Here is a 17976-nt window from a genome sequence, read left to right on the forward strand (position 1 = left end):
TTTTGTCCTTGACAAACAAACTTCAGAGAGTTTGCATTTTTCCATCTCAAGTTGTGCGGTCCACACAAGAATTGTGCGGTCATAGTTGCCTTATAATATAGTATTCAAAATTGTGCGGTCCACATTTTTTCCATACTTAGCCAATTATTCTTAGCACAGTTCCTGTAAATCACACTTATTCCTGCAACACACTTCAAATCCAGTTAGCACAAAATAAGACCTCTCTAAAGAAGAAGAAAAGAAAAAAAAAAGAAAAAGAAACATGGGTTGACTCCTAAGAAGCACTTGATTTAACGTCCCGGAACGACGTATGTTACCATCACTTGTAATGAATTACTACCACGACGTGGCTATCACCAACTTTTCCCAGATAATGCTTCACCCGGTAACCATTGACTCTAAACACCTCATCATTTTTATTCTTCAAATCCAATGCACCAAAGGGTGTCATACCACAACCTCAAATGGGCCACTACATTTAGACTTTAATTTTTCGGGAAACATTCGTAACTGAAAATTGAACAACAATACAAGATCACCTTCTTTAAACTCTTTGTTCCAAATGTACTTGTCATGAAGGTATTTTATCTTCTATTTGTATAAGGACGAGCTTGTGCATGCATGGTATCGGAACTCATCCAACTCACTTAAATGTGCCACCCTTAAGTTGGCGGAGACATCCCACTCAAGATTCAACTTCTTTAATCCCACATGGTTTTGTGCTCAAGTTCCACCGGAAGATGACAAGCTTTTCTGAATACCAACTGGTATGGAGACATTCCAATAGGTTCTTTGTAAGCCATCCTATAAGCCCATGAAGCATCATCAAGTTTCTTGAACCAATCCGTCCGGTTAGCAATCACTGTTTTGGACGAAATACTCTTTATCTCCCAGTTGGAGACTTCCACTTGACCGCTTGCTTGTGGATGATAGGGAGTCGTGGCTTTATAAGTGACACCATACTTGGTGAGTAAGGTATTGAAAGTTTTGTTGCAAAAATGCGACCCCCATCACTTATGATAGCCCTTGGAGTACCAAATTTTGTGAAAATATTCTTCTTCAGAAACGCCACCACACTCCTCGCTTCATTGTTAGGTAAAGCAATGGCTTCAACCCAATTGGACACATAATTAACCGCGACCAAGATGTAGGTGTTTACATAAGAACTCACAAAAGGACCCATGAAGTCAATAGCCCACACATCGAAACTATCAATCTCCAAAATAGTGGTGAGGGGCATTTTATTTTTCTTTGAGATTCTACCAGCCCTTTGACATTCATCACAATGCTTGCATCCTTGTATAGAGTGGGTCAATAGAAGCCGCAACTTAGAACTTTGGCCGCTGTTCTTGCTCCACCATGGTAACCACCATACGACGAAGAATGACAAACCCCAAGAATTTTACATCGTTACTCCTCCGGTACGCATCTTCTAATCACTCCATCTGTACAAGTCCGAAAAAGGTACGGTTCATCCCAATAATAGTATTGACAATCCCGTTTGAGCTTCTTCCTTTAGTTTGAAGAGACCTCATCCGGGATGATGCCACTTATAAGAAAATTTGCTAGATCCGCGAACCATGACACCTCTTTCATTGAAATAGGCAAAAGTTGCTCATCGGGGAAGGATTCATTGATTTCAAGGTCATCATGCGGCCTCCCCTCCTTCTCCAAACGAGACAAATGGTCCACCACTTGGTTTTCACTTCCCTTTTTATCTTGGATGTCTATATCAAACTCTTGCAACAAAAGCACCCATCTCATCAAACAGGATTTGGAATCTTTCTTGCTCATAAGATAACAAAGTCCCGTATGATCCGTATGGACAATCACTTTTGCACCCATCAAGTACGGGCGGAACTTATCAATAGCAAACACAATGGCAAAAAGCTCTTTCTATGTAACAGTGTAGTTGACTTGGTCACTATTCATGGTCTTACTTGCATAATAGACCGGATGGAAAATCTTATTGATGTGTTGCCCCAAAATAGCCCCTACCACTACATCACTTGCATAACACATGAGCTCAAAAGGAACACTCCAATTTGGAGTGGTGATAATGGGATTAGTAGTCAACTTGAACTTTAGCAATTTAAAAACTCTCATGCAATCATCATTGAAATGGAACTTAGCATCTTTATCCAAAAACTTGCACAATGGGTTGACCACTTTAGAGAAATACTTGATGAAACGCTGGTAAAATCCTGCGTGACCTAAGAAACTCCGCACGCCTTTCACCGAAGTTGGAGGTGGAAGTTTAGAAATTACCTCAATCTTTGCCTTGTCAACTTCAATGCATTCTCTGAGATCTTATGGCCAAGGACAATGCCTTCCTCGACCATGAAATGACATTAATCCCAATTGCGCACCAAGTTTGTTTCTTCACATCTTGCTAACACTTTATCTAAGTTTGTGAGACAATCATCAAAAGAATTCCCGACCACCGAGAATTCATCCATGAAGACTTCAAGGTAATCCTCCACTATGTTCGTGAAGATCACCATCATACACCTTTGAAAAGTCGTCGGTGCATTGCACAACCCAAATGGCATCCGCGAGAAGGAGAATGTACCATAAGGACATATAAAAGTAGTTTTATCTTGATCCTCTAGAGCAATAAGAATTTGGTTGTAGCCGGAATATCCATCAAAGAAACAATAGAAAGCACGACCGGCCAATCTATCAAGCATTTACTCTAGGAAGGGAAGCGAAAAATGGTCCTTCTTTGTGATTTTGTTGAGCTTACGATAGTCCATAAACACTCTCCACCCGATCACCATTCTTGTAGGAATCAACTCATTCTTATCATCGGCGACCACCGTCATGCCCCCTTTCTTTGGGACACATTGAACCAAGAAGTCCACGAACTAGCGGAAATGGGATAGACAACCCCGACATCCAACCACTTGATGATCCCCTTTTTGACAACCTCTTGCATGGCTTCATTGAGTCTCTTTTGATGTTCAATAGATGGTTTGGCACCTTCCTCCAATTTAATCTTGTGCATGAAAAAGGCGGGGCTTATCCCCTGAATATCCACCAATGTCTATCCAATAGCCTTCTTCCTCTTTTGTAGCACTGCCAATGTAGAGTCTACCTGCACGTTAGTCAAACAAGAGGAAAGATTAACCGGTAAAGTAGAAGAAGGACTAAGAAATTCATACCGAAGATGCGGAGGCAATGGTTTCTACTCCAAGATGGGAGGCTCCTTAATTGAAGGCTTTGTTGGAGGAGTTGTTCTATTTTCAAGATCCAAGGATAATTTATGGGGCTCATTAGTGTATGACCCCATTACTTGCAAAGAGTTCACACATTCCACGAAGCCCTAATCTCTTCATCATCAAAGTTGAGCAAGACGGACTCCAATGTATCATCAATATTCATCACAGCACTTGATTCATCCACAATCACATCGGTCACCAAGTCCACGAAAGAGCACACCTCATTGATATTGGGTTGCCTCATAGACTTACACATATGGAAAACCACTTTTTCATCACTAACCCAGAAGTAAGTTCTCCAGCTTCAACATCAACTAGAGCCTTCCCCGTAGAAAGGAAAGGTCTCCCAAGAATAATTGGTACCTCATAGTCAACCTCACAATCAAGAATGACAAAATCTGCCGGAAGAATGGATTTATCAACATGAACCAATACATCCTCAATCACTCCCAATGGTCTCTTCATGGTACGATCGACCATTTGTAATATCATAGATGTGGGTCTTGGTTGCCCAATTCCCAAAGTCTTGAAAACCGAATAGGGCATCAAATTGATACTTGCCTCAACATCACAAAGAGCTTTAGCAAACTCGCCACTTCCAATTATACAAGGTATTGTAAAAGCACCGGGATCTTCAAGTTTGGGAGCCATTGAATACACAATTGCACTCACTTGATTAGTCATTTTTATAGTTTCACAATTAATCGACCGCTTCTTTGTCACCAAATCCTTCATAAACTTTGCATAACCGGGCATTTTCTTAAAGGTTTCAAACAATGGCACATTGATTGACATACTCTTCATCATGTCAATGAACCTTTTGAATTGATTTTCGCCATTTTTCTTGGAAAACCTTTGAGGATATGGAGGAGGAGGCCTAGGCATTGGCGCCTTAGCCTTTTGCACTACCGGTTCCAGTATGTGCATAATGTGATCCCTAGATGGGTTCATTTCCTCTTGAGTCTCTTATACATTGTCATCAATATCAATCCGCAGTTCATCATTTGCTTGCACCATATTGTTCGGGGTCTCATCTTCTTGTACCACTTGCTCATCATCCACAAGTTTCCTTTGACTTGAGATGGGTACATCCCTACCTTTTCCACTCCTTGTAGTAACGTCCATGGCATGTCCCGTGTTGTTCCCACCCTTTGGATTCACCACTGTGTCACTTGTTGGTGCTCCCTTAGGACGAGTGTTTAGATCTTGAGAGATTTGCCCCATTTGAATTTTCAAGTTGTGAGTTGATGTGTTGTGTGAGGCTAGTTGGGCATCGGAGTCGACATTCTTTTCTATCATTTGTTTGAATATACTCTCAATTCATCCCATCTCATTGTTGGAAGAACTTGGACCATGGGAAGGATAATGAAGTGGGTTGCTCAATTGTTGATACATCGGGGGCCTTTGAAAACCCGACCCCCGATTGCCTTGATTATTGTTCTATCCCCCCTTGTTGTTGCCTCCCCAATATCCTTGGTTGTTGCCACTCCAATTGCCTTAGTTATTTCCACCACTCCTATTGCCTTAGTTATTTCCACCACTCCAATTTCTTTGGTTGTTATTTTTATTCCAATTCCCTTGGTTGTTGCCACCACTTCAATTACCTTGATTACCTTGAGGTCGCCATTGTTATTGATTCAGGCCTTGAGAGTTGTTTCTTGGCCCGTGAAAGTTGTTCACGTATTGCACTTCCTCATCTTATTCATTGTAAAATTCATCTTGGTCAAACCTACTATCTTCTTGCACATAATTCTTCACACGGTTTTGCACTTGTGGACCCTTAGGCCTTCTTTTGTTTGCCATCATACTAACTCCCTCCATGGCATTGACTTGCTTAGGACTTTGCACTTGTTAAAGTTGAGCCTTGGCTAATTGATCATTGTGGTGGTCAACTCGGCAATGGCTTGCCCATGATCATGCAATTATTTATGTAGGTGAATCAAGTTCGGATCACCTTGAGGAACATTTACTCTGCTTTGCCATGCCGATGAAGTATCTGCCATTTCATCTAAGATCTCACAAGCTTTCGCATATGGTGTTGTCATGAAATTTCTACCAGAAAGTTGATTAACCACGCATTGATTAGTTGTATTGATCACCCGATAGAAATTTGTTGAATCATAGCCTCCTTCATATCATTATTGGGTTACTCTTTGACCATTGTTCGGTACCTCGCCCATATTTCACGCAACAACTTATTAGGCGCTTGTTTGAATGGTAGAATCTCGTCTCTAAGAGTAGCCATATGCCCGGGAGAAAAGAACTTAGAAATAAATTTCTCCGCCAATTCATCCCATGTATGGATGGAATGGTTTGGCAGTCTCTCTAACCAATCCAAGGTTTTCCCTCGTAGAGAGAAAGGAAATAGCCTCAACCTTAAAGCATCCTTGGAGACGTTTTTCTGTTTACTCCTCCAATAAGTGTCCACAAACCCCTTCAAGTATTTGTATGAATTTTGACTCGGAGCCCCGATGAAGAATCCCTATTGCTCTAGCAATGTGAGAATTGCATTCATGATTTGAAAGTTGTCCGCCCTAATACGGGGTGGGACTATGGCACATGCATACCCTTCATTCAACAACACCCAGTGTGGAGAAGCTCTTGGTGGAGGTGGAGATGGAATTAGGATGTTGTCTTGAGGCGCTCAGCCTCTTCTATTTGCTTGAGGATCAAGAGGAACCTCTTCAACTTGGTCATCATCAACGTCCACATCCCTCAAAGGCATGTTTTCGAGTTGATCATTATTGAGGGCCATTGTTGCACCTACAATTAATTCACAAAAATCAGTAACACGGAAGGAAAAGAAGACAATTCACACATAAAACCAAATATATAGCCAAATCCATATTTAGCTCCCTAGCTACGATGCCAAAAATTGATCTTGTCCAAGTTCACACCTCTATTTTAGGTTATAAAATGGTCGATTGTAATAGTAATACCCAACAAGGAGTCGGGGTCGAATTCCACAGGGAGCTATACGTAGGATTTAGAGTATAGATTGCAATGTATGAGTATCAGTGGCGAAGACAGAAATGTTTCCAAGGGTGTTCAAACTTGAAAGAAGTAGAAAAAAATTCCGACAAAGGGTGTTCAATATAGGTTTTATATATCTAAAATTAATATTTTACTTATATACACAGTGTAATTTTTTGTAATTTTTCAGCGAAAGGTGGTCAGTTGACCACCCTTTGCTAAAGGTGGCTTCGCCCATGATGAGTATGAACTATCTCTATTTGTACTTCCACAAATTGGTATTTGTTCTATGTCTATTCTAATCTAAGATTGCAAGATTAAGAAATGAAACTAGGAAATTGTTTTTGTTTTTTTTTCAAGCGATATAAATGGCCTAGGGTTATGACCTTCACATAGGTGTTTACCTAACGGGTTGTAAACTCTAAAGCTTATTTTACTGGTTAGGGTGTATTATAGTTATCAACACTTGAGTACCCACTTAATACCTCTCGGTCAGGAAGTGATTTTGCCCAATTTGACGTTCTCAAGTCCAAATGGGTATTGAACAAAGCGATTTATACAAAGCTCAAGTCGGGTTTTACTATCTCTAGGTTCAACCCTTTAATTCGTACTACCAATCTCTTGATTTACCCAATTTCTTGTTAGCCAAGTTTTCCTAGACTAAGTCTCTCTTTCTCAAGTAGAGACCAGGTCAAATCGGCATGAACTAATGTTTGCAACCATTAATTCTACAAGAAAAAGCAAGAACAAGGCTAAATAGTAAAAGCCCAACCATGAACAAACAATAAATCAAACACCTATTAAGATTACACTCTAGGGTTGGGTCACAACCCTAGTGAAAATCTAGATACTCATGCTTAAGATAGAAGAAATAGAAGAAAAATTGTTAATTAAACTCATATTGTAAATTTAAAATGAGAAAATCTATGTTAAAATAACTCAAAAGATGAAAAACTACTAAAAGGAGTAAAGAGAAACGACTACTGTATCTGTTGATGTCAAAATTTTACCTAAAAAAGTGAAATTTTTCTATTTATACACAGCTGGAATTTTCGGACAAAAATGCCCTTTCGGAGGTTCTGCGGTCGTACAATTCTACGTGCGATCCGCACTTTACTTAGGCCTGACAGGATTGGAAACTTGCAGCCGCATAATTCTGAAGTACAACGGTACTTCTCTCTTTCTGCGGTCCGTACATTTTTGAGTGCGGCCGCACATGGCTCTTCTGCGGACCGCACAAATGTGACTGCGGCCGCATAGCTGATCTTTTGCGGCCGCCCAATAATTGTGCGGTCCGCACTTCTATTGAACTTGAGATGCAGGTTCTCTGAACTTTTTCTCTTGCCCAGATTCTGCAGCCGCACATTTCATGTGCGGACCGCACTTTGCACAGATCTCTGATATGATTTTCTTCATAATTTGCGGTCCACACTTTAAGCTTTTGTGTCTTTTTTTGTCCTTGAGTTTAGATCACTCCTTCTTGAGCGATCAGTCCCCTCCCCCTCCCCCGAAAGAATCGGGGACTGTATAGGCATAATAGGTGGTCAACGGTGAACAAGCATCCGTCGATCTTTCTCAAAAAGAACCGGAGAAGGATGATGATTCTCCAAAACGAAGGGTGGATCTGACCAAGGCCCACCTTATACCTTTCGCAGAAATGGATGATTACCGGGTCCAACGAGCCCAGCAAAAAGGGATAAGTGTAAACAATTAAGTATCCCTCGATGTGGGTAGTGGGGACCGAGAACCACCACGTCTTTGCCGACCTATTGACAATCCCTTTTAATTGTGGGGAGAATTTGTTTAGTGATCGAATAGATTTACCTCGAGACCTTCTCACCCCGGCCCGGTACGGCTGAAGGTTTTTCAACCTTAAAATCTGCAGTCATCGAGCACCCGCCAGGAATGAACGTGCTAAGAGGAGGTTCCGCCACTGGTTCTTCGCCTGTCGGCCGTGATGTAGAAGCAATTTCTTTTTGGGGGACTATTTTTAAAGTCTTCACATTTTCTTTTAAATGGAGGGTAAAATATGAAAAGAGGAAGTTAAAAGGATACACTTGATGGTTTGTAACGAAGACAAGCAAAAGTTCTTACAAAGATCTCAAGAAATCATGATACAAGTGATAGAAAATGTGGAAATTTCTAAGGAACAAGAGTAGAGAAGGTTTGAATGTAAAGTTTGAATGAATGAAGAAGGGGTTATTTATAGCTTTCAAATGACGGTTCAAATACAGGAGTGGCCGACCAACAAATGACAAGCATTTAATGCCATTAAGACATGACTAACGAGATGTTTCACTCATTTTATCATTTCTGACGCAGAGTACTGAGGTAAGAATCGACAGCTCATATTGTTTCTCGTCGTTTACTCTCTGAAAAATGAGTGAACTATCTATATATGGTCGAAATAAAACTCGTCTACTATACGAGAGATCGGGCTCGGAACATGAGGAGTTGGAGATCGACCCCAAGACCTATCGAGATGGAACACAAGGTTAGAATGTCCGTCCTCGAGAACATTATATCCATGATCCCAGAATCGACCCCGATCCCAAACGAGCTCGAGAAAACATTGTCAGTGTAACCAACGGAATATAGAAATAACAGAAGGCCGAAATATTCGTGACTGGTCGATTTTTACGGCGGGAATATCGCCACGTATCAATAAGGAATCGACAAATCAGCAAATCAGCAGATTTTTATCTTTTTTAGAATTGTAACCAAAGTAAGACTCCCCTACTATATAAAAGGGGTCTGATTATTTATAAAGAACATTGTTATACACATTCAAAAGCTATATACTGTTATTTTCTTTTTAAAGTTCTTGTTCAATTGTGTCTTGACACTAATCGAAGTACATTTTACTCAAGGATGGCTCACCTCCCAAGGCTGTAACTGTTCAATTCATGGGGTTTGAATTTACTTTATCATACTTCATTTCAATCACAATTTAATTTATTGCTTTGTATCAATTTAATCTACGTATCCTTAAAACCACTTGCAAATTCAATTTTTATCCGATTTTGAGGGTAAACAAAGTTCTAGCTAATCTCTAAATAGCATCCTTGAGAATGACTATCTATGCACTTTCCCTACAAAGGTGCATTGGAACATTCATAAGAAAGTGGCCCAAGTCCAAGGGAAGGGATCTGTGTTACTATGTCCTAGTTAATATTTCTCGTCTTAATGTAGTAGAAATGACACCAAGTAGCCACTTGTAGTCAGTGGTGGGACCAAAATTTTCACTAGGGGGAGAGGGGCCAAAATATAAAGAAATAAACTCATAAGAAGCCAATGGGTGTCAATATATATCATATATATATTTAAATAAATTATTTAACTAAACAATGTAATTTTCCGTAAAGAGGTGTCGGTTGACACCCCTTAAACACATGTGACACCGCCACTGCTTGTAGCATCCTTATTTAAAACATACGGAAAAAGTCCTAATATGCCTTTGTACTATACGAAATTGAGCAAATTTGCCCTTCGTTAATACTTTGGCACATATATGCTCTTACCGTCACATAGCTGGTCTATATATGCCTTTGTACTACACGAAATGGAGCATATTTGTCCTTCGTTAATACTTTAGCCCATATATATCCTTGTTGTCACATAGTTCGTCCATATATGCCCTTTTCGAAACAGAATCCACCCAAACTAATTAGCTCTTTCTTTAACTATACTAAAGTGCATTACAAATACTATTTCCTTTTTATTAGTTTTTTCTTTACCTATCCCTTTTCTTACTTTTTTTTTCTTTTGTTCTATTTTTTTTCCTTTTTCTTCTCCCATATCCAATTTTTCCCATTGCTGATGCCTTCTCTATTTTGGTCACCAATTTCACATGACAAAACTCATAAATTCCTGTTAATTTTTTTATCACAAACCCCACAGGTTCTTCTGACCGGAAGGAATAAAAATTGTCAGAGAAATTTCTACCTTCACCAAATTAATAAAATTAGCACCACCAGAAAAAAAAATCAGTGGTGTTAATTTGGTTAATTTGGTGAAGGTAGAAATTTCTCCAACAATTTTCATCTCCTTCCGGTCAAAAGAATCTATGGGGTTTGTGATAGTAAAATTAGCAGGAATTTATGAGTTTTGTCAAGTGAAATTGGTGACAAAAATAGAGAAGACATCAACAATGGGAAAAGAAAAAAGAAGAAAGAAAAAGGAAAAAAAATAGAAGAAAAGAAAAAAGAAAGGTAAAGAAAAAAATTAAAAAGTACTAATAAAAAGAAAATGGTGTTTGTAATGCACTTTAATATAGTTAACGAAAGAGTTAATTAGTTTGGGTGGATTCCGTTTAGAAAATGGCATATATGGACCAACTATGTGATAACAAGGACATATATGGGCTAAAGTATTAACGAAGGGCAAATGTGCTCCATTTCGTATAGTACAAGGCCATATATGGACCAATTATGTGACGATAAGGACATATATGTACTAATATATTAACGAAGGGAAAATGTGCTCAATTTTATATAGCACAAGTGCATATTAGGACCTTTTTCGTAAAACATATTCAGTTTTTAAAAACTATGTAACATTACCTAATTTTGGCAAACTTCAGATGAACCTTTTGAAGTTGGGCTAGCCAAATCCTAACTTCATATCCGAAGGTGTGAAGTCTGAAAAGTCAGAGAAGAGCCCAACTCTAGACCTGAAGGTCTGAGTTTGAAAACTTCCTTGTACTCTGCCATGATAACTTGAAGTCCGTATCATGGTGAAAAAAAGGTAAGGCAATGATTCTTGTTCAAAAAATAGACCGAACGCCTTTGAATTATTGGTATTCTTGCTCAAAAAACAGACCGAACGCCTTCGAATTATTGGTATTCTTGCTCAAAAAACAGACCGAACGCCTTCGAGTTATTGGCTTGTCCAACCCGGCAGCATTCATGAGTAGCTGGTTCAACTGTCTCTTGGAGATAGGGTCGAGAAGTACCTGTTGCCCCGTCCTTTCTTTCTATCAGTCTAGTTTTCATATCTGTATTTCTGAAGTTGATTCTAAGGTAGCTAAATTATAAAAAATTTGTAAACTTAGGCTATTCTTTAAATTGGTGGTGGTGGTGGTGGTGGTGGTGGTGGTGGTGGTGGTGGGGGGGGGGGGGGTTTCCTAAAAACAGCTATTTGTGCACTTCGTCCATTAATATAGCCTACAAGGTTTTTAGAATAAGTGCATAGGGACAATGTTCAACTGCAAGTGTGAAGATATGAAGGGAAAAAAAAAATCCAATTAAATCACACCTGTTTTAATGCCATTTCCAAGAAACAGTCTCACAAGCTAACTGTTGTATATTGGAGTAATGAATGAATTAGATTAAAGGATTGGTACACTGAACCGTACAAACATCTAGCCCCTTGACATGTGAGCTGATCACATTTATCTCAAACGTGTGCAATTGATATAATTTAGATATGACAGGCTTTCAAGATCCTTATTGCTCCCTAAAATAAAAAGGCAGTGCGGTGCACTAAGCATCGGTTATGCGCGGGTTCGGAGAAGGGTCGGACCACAAAGGTCTATTGTACGCAGACTTATTATATATTTTTGTAAGAGGCTATTTCCACAACTCGAACCCATGCCCTCATGATGACATGACAACAATTTTACAAGTTACGCCAAGGCACCCCTTATTGCTCCATGAAATCTCAAAAAACCTGGTTGCTGTGGAATATTAAAGTACGACATTATTAAAAACTAAATACATGGTATGAGACAAAGGCGGAATAGGAGGAGCATTCAGAGGATCAGAGACATGACAACTTGGCTAAACAGTTTAGAATATTACTCTTTGTTTTATTGTCTTTGCAGTTTGTATATAAATAAACTTCCAACATTTTGGTCTAAACCATTCACCAAGAAACAACCTTTCCTCATCCACATTCTTCAAACTCATCAATCTGCACTAGAAAAGTTAAGACAGCAGCTTCAAATGGAAAATCAAATGGCGACAAATCTCGTTCGTTCCACGAGCTTGCCTACGATAACTCATCCTCTCATTGCCAGTGCAGAGGAGCAGTTGCAAAGGTTGAAGTCATCCGAAGGAACTTCCTCTTCTTCTCATTCAACAATATGCCAAAAATTGGATGGTCTCAGAAAATTATACGAATGTGTTGACGATGTCCTCCATTTGCCACTTAGCCAACAAGTTCTCTCCTATGAAAAACATGTTAAATTAATGGAACAAGTTTCTAACAGTTCCCTCAAGGTTTTGGATACTTGTAGCATCACTAAAGACGCTTTCTCACAGATGAAAGAACGTGTTCGACTACTCGAATCATCTCTACGTAGAAGAAGAGGTGGAGAATTCAGCTTATCCAATGAAGTCGGCGTGTACATAGCATCTAATAAGAAACTGAACAAAGTGATTTGCAAAGGATTCAGAAATTTGCATAAGAAAGAAAATGATCAGACAATAGTAGTAGAAAACTCTGAACTTACATCATTGGTTAGTTTAATTAAAGGAGTTGAAGATGTTACTCTTATGGTATTGGAGTCAACTTCATCATTCATTTCCCATACAAAGATGATATCAAAACAGAATAGTTGGTCTTTGGTCTCAAAGTTATTGAAGCCAAAGAGAGTTTCATGTGAAGGAATTGATATTGAAATAGAGAAGATAAACATGGAGTTGTTGCTTCTTCTACGAAACGAGAAGATAGATCATTCACAGATACTAAATGCAGCTAAAAAACTGCAGGTATTTGAGTCAAGCATTCAAGAACTGGAGGATGGGTTGGGAGCTATTTTTAGGCTTCTATTGAAAAATAGAGTTTCCCTTCTCAACATTCTCAGTCACTAATTTGTGCTGTGATTAGTATATGGGATTCCAATCTTGTGTATACTATTTTATCCTAGAGAGTGTTAGAAATGTAAAAAATTTGTGTCTTGGATATATAATTTTGTCATATGGAATACAACAAGTGTAACAAATTTTGCCAGCAACTATCCTTCAAAATTATGCAGATAATATTGATCAATAGTCTATTTTATATTTTTGATATCTTCAAACCTTCTCCTTGGAAACAAACTATTGTAGAATTACGGTCAGACCTCTTTATAACAACATCCTTTTATAATAGCCATTCACTATAAAGGTCGAGTTTTTCGGATCCGGGATTTGAAGCTCGTGGGTGCACTTTTGGATTCAGCAAAAATCTGCTTGAATATAGGGTGCCACTACTTATATATTACTATTTTCTAAAGACATACATATATATATGTAGTTTTTGCGGTACTTTACGAGTGATGGTGACCCCTAATTATATAGCATAGGTCCGCCTCTGACAACACTTCACCATAGCAGTCAAAAAATATCAGAACAAACGAGGCTGTTACGTTTGACTAGTTGTATGCTAATACTTATTGCTAAAACATAAAGATCAATTAATTAATGTTTGTCATTTGTTACTGAACTGAAAGGATTCCACTTGTTTCCTCACAAGTAGACCAACGGCACAGTCATTTCTTCTCATTTCTGTGTTATGGCCTGTCTTGCAAAGCTTTTCTGGAAAACTTCAAAAGGTAGTCCAAACGGACCTTCCACTGCAAGTGTGACAATCCTAAAGAAAAAAAATTCCAATTTTATCAGACTTCACATTCGACCTAAGCATGTTATAATGCCATTTCCAAGAAACAGTCGCACAAACTTCCAGACCCCACTCGTGGAATTACACCGAGTTTGTTGTTGTTGTTTGTAGTCGCACAAGCTTACTGTTGCATATAATGAATAGATTCAAGGACTGGTACACAGAACCGTACACAAATCTAGCCCCTTGGCATTTGAGCAGATTACATATATCTCAAACGTGTGATATTGATATAAATTAAATATGACAGACTTTCAAGATTCTTATTGCTCCCTCAAATCTCTAAAATCAGCTCACATACATAAAAAGGCAGCCCGATGCAAAAGCATCCGTGTTCATACACGGTTCATGGTAGGGCCATAGCCCGAGGGGTGTGACGTAGGCAGCCTACACTGATCAGTGGCTGATTCCATGGCTCGAACCCTTGACCTATAGATCACACGGAGACAACTTGACCGTTGCTCCAAGGCTCCCCTTCGGCTCACATACATATTGGACATATAATAATGCTGCAATGTTTTGCTCGGAAACTGAGTGGTAACCCTGGTGGTTAAAGAATATTCAAGTATTTTATTATCAAAACAATGTACATGAATGAGAAAACAATATTGACATAAAAGAAGGAGCATTCAGAGGATCAGAGACATGACAACTTGGCTAAACATGTAAAATTATTATCTCTGTCTTCAACTAGCTATATATAAATTGTTAACATCTTGATCCAAACCATTCCAAGACCCAACCTTTCATCATCCACATTCTTCAAACTCATCAATCTGCACTAGCAAAGTTAAGACAAGAGCTTCAAATGGAAAATCAAATGGCGACAAACCATGTTCGTTCCACGAGTTTGCCTACTGCAACTCATCCTCTTATTGCAAGTGCAGTGGAGCAGTTGCAAAGGTTGAAGTCATCTGAATTAACTTCCACATCTTCTCGCTCTAAAATATTCCAAAGATTGGACGGTCTTAGAAAATTATACGAATGCGTTGATGATGTCCTCCATTTGCCAATCAACCAACATGTTCTCTCCCTTGAAAAACATGTCAAATTACTTGAACAAATCTCTGATGTGTCCCTCAATGTTTTGGATACTTGTAGCGTCGTTAAAGACGCTTTCTCACAGATAAAGGGACGTGTTCAACTACTCGAATCATCTCTCCGTAGAAAAAGAGGTGGAGAATCCAGCTTATCTAATGAAGTTGATGCATACTTGGCATCCAATAAGAAACTAAACAAAGTAATCAGTAAATATTTCCAGAGATCTTTTGAACCACACAGAGAAGAATTACACAATAGTGATAGAAGACTCTGATTTAGCATCATCGATTAGCTTAAACAAAGGAGTTGAAGAAGTTAGTCTTGTTGCGGAAGTCAATGTATATAGTGTGAATGAGTCACAACTACTATATCAAAAAATTATGGCAGCCACCAAATAATAAATAAGATAATAAAACAACAATAAAAGGAACATCAGAATTTACGAGGTTCGGCCAATTTTGCCTACTTCCTCGGACACAACCAATATTTTATTCCACTCCAAAATACAAGTGAAATAATACTAAAGAGAGAAGATACAAATGCCTTAAGAAGATAAGAAGGCAAATGAGAGGTGTGTTTAAATCCTAAACATTAGGCCTCCTTTTATAGGGTGAAATTCCCAACAACTTTCTTCCTTCAGCCGATGTAGGACATTTTGGCATTCGACAAATCTCCACCTTGGCAAAATTCCACATCTTCAATTTTCTCTCAATAACAAATTTTGGTTGTGTCTTCGTCTTCAAATCTTCAGTGTTCAACAATATTGATCAAATCCAAACAATGTTGAAACGTGACCGCAATCACCACCTTTGTCAGCATATCAGCAGGATTCTCTATAGTATGAATTTTTTTCACCGTGACTCCACCTTCTTCTATGATTTCTCGTACGAAATGATACCGAACATCAATGTGCTTCGTCCTTGCATGATAAACTTGGTTCTTCGCTAATTGAATAACACTTTGACTATCACAAAAAATTGTGATACTTTTTTGTTCAACACCAAGCTCTTTTAGCAATCCTTGAAGCCAAATTGCCTCCTTCACAGCCTCTATAATAGCCAAGTACTCTGCTTTTGTTGTAGACAAAGCAACTGTTGACTGTAAAGTAGACTTCCAATGAACTGGTGCCTTTGCAAAAGTAAACACATAACCAGTAGTTGATCTTCATTTGTCCAGGTCACCCGCAAAATCTGAGTCACAACATCCAACTACAGACTGATTGCATTTCTGCTCAAAAACTAACCCAACATCTACAGTATTATGAATATACCGTAGAATCCACTGCACAGCTTCCCAATGCTCCTTTCCTGGATTATGCATATATCTGCTAATAACTCCAACAACTTGTGAAATGTCAGGTCTCGTACAGACTATTGCATACATCAAGCTATCAACATCATTTGCGTATGGTACCTTTGACATATACTCTCGTTCAGCTTCATCTTTTGGCGACATAGTAGTACTTAGCTTAAAATGGGGAGCAAGTGGAGTACTAACTGACTTAGTCTTCTCATCTATGCCAAAACATTGTAGTACTCTTTTCAAATATTCTTTCTGAGATAAACATAGTTTCTTTGAACGTCTATATCTTATTATCTCCGTGCCAAGAATTTTCTTTGCCTCACCTAGATCCTTCATCTCAAACTCCTTCTTCAGTTGAATCTTCAACTTATCAATTTCTTTCGAATTCTTGGAAGCTAAGAACATATCATCAACATATAGGAGAAGATATATAAAGGAACCATCTTTAAGCTTGCGCAAATACACACAATGATCGTACTTGCTTCTCTTGTACCCTTGCCGCAACATAAACTTGTCAAATCGTTTGTACAATTGTCTAGAAGATTGTTTCAATCCGTACAATGATTTTTCAAGTTTGCACACCATATTTTCCTTTCTAGCAACTTTGAATCCTTCTGGCTGAGTCATGTAGATTTCCTCCTCCAAGTTTTCATGTAAAAACGCAGTTTTTACATCCATCTGAGCTAGTTCCAAATTCAACTGTACTACCAAAGCCAACATAATTCTAATGGAGGGAATGTTTTACAACTGGAGAAAACACTTCATTGTAATCAATTCCCTCCTTTTGAGCATATCCTTTGGCCACTAATCTTGCTTTGTAGCGAACATCTTCTTGGTTAGGAAATCTTTCTTTCTTTGCAAATACCCATTTGCACCCAATTGTTTTCTTTCCCTTCGGAAGATAGGCCAATCTCCATGTATGATTCTGATGAAGGGACTGTATTTCATCATTCATGGCAATCCTCCACTTATCTTCTTCTGAACTTTGGACTGCGTCTTTATAAGTGGTAGGAACATCATCAGCTACAATTGAGGTTGCACAACAACTGTCTCTATGAGACGAACAAGTTTTGTTATTGTCCTTTTTGGCCTGCTAGTTGCTATTGATTCAAGTTGTTGTTGAGGTTCTTGAGTTGGAATCTCCATCTCTACTGGCTCTTCTTCCAGAGGATAATCTTCATTTGTTTCCTTCTCTGCTTCTTGTGTAGGAAAAATAAATTTTCCCTCAAACTCCATCTGCTTAGAAGCACCCTCATTTTGTTTGGTATCTTCTGTTACCTTATTTACCATAGCAGATTAATCAAAGGTAACATTCCTGTTGAATATTACTTTCTTTGTCATCGGACACTATAATCGATATCCTTTAACTCCAGAAGTAATCCCCATAAAAATAGTCTTCTTTGCCCTTAGATCCAATTTTGACCCTGTTACATGATAATATGCAATTGAGCCAAATACGTACAAAGAGTCATAATCTACAGCAGGCTTTCCATACCATTTTTCAAATGGTGTCTTGCTATCAATAGCAATAGATGGTAGACGATTAATGAGATGGCATGCATATGTAACTGCCTCAGCCCAAAATTCTTTGCCCAAGCCAGCATTAGACAATATACACCGTACCTTCTCCAGCAAGGTCCAGTTCATACGTTCTGCCACTCCATTCTGTTATGGTGTATGTCTGACAGTGAAGTATCGAATGATACCATCATTTTCACAGACCTTATTGAAATGATCATTTTTGTATTCACCTCCATTGTTTGTGCGAATACACTTGATCCTCCTGCCTATTTGGTTCTCCACCACCGTCTTCCATTTGAGAAAAAATCTCAACACT

At 38.7% G+C, this 17976-nt stretch overlaps 2 protein-coding genes across 2 annotated transcripts; both read left to right on the top strand.

Annotated features, from left to right (window-relative positions):
- Positions 1-12146: 12146 nt before the first annotated feature.
- On the top strand, positions 12147-13009 carry LOC107821732 (uncharacterized). Its single transcript, XM_016648182.2, has one exon. The coding sequence runs from the start codon at positions 12152-12154 to the stop codon at positions 13007-13009; it is 858 nt and encodes a 285-aa protein (XP_016503668.2). The 5' UTR covers positions 12147-12151.
- A 1607-nt stretch (positions 13010-14616) lies between these two features.
- LOC107816206 (uncharacterized) lies at positions 14617-15111 on the top strand. Its single transcript, XM_016641898.1, has one exon. It carries the CDS (start codon positions 14617-14619, stop codon positions 15109-15111), a length of 495 nt encoding a protein of 164 aa, XP_016497384.1.
- Positions 15112-17976: the final 2865 nt, after the last annotated feature.

Source organism: Nicotiana tabacum, chromosome 12, assembly GCF_000715075.1.
Source record: "Nicotiana tabacum cultivar K326 chromosome 12, ASM71507v2, whole genome shotgun sequence".
Taxonomy (NCBI): Eukaryota; Viridiplantae; Streptophyta; class Magnoliopsida; order Solanales; family Solanaceae; genus Nicotiana; species Nicotiana tabacum.

What these genes read in the sequence shown, in the direction of transcription:
- LOC107821732 (XM_016648182.2), top strand. Translation starts at nt 12,152, where the DNA reads ATGGCGACAAATCTCGTTCGTTCCACGAGCTTGCCTACGATAACTCAT.
- LOC107816206 (XM_016641898.1), top strand. Translation starts at nt 14,617, where the DNA reads ATGGCGACAAACCATGTTCGTTCCACGAGTTTGCCTACTGCAACTCAT.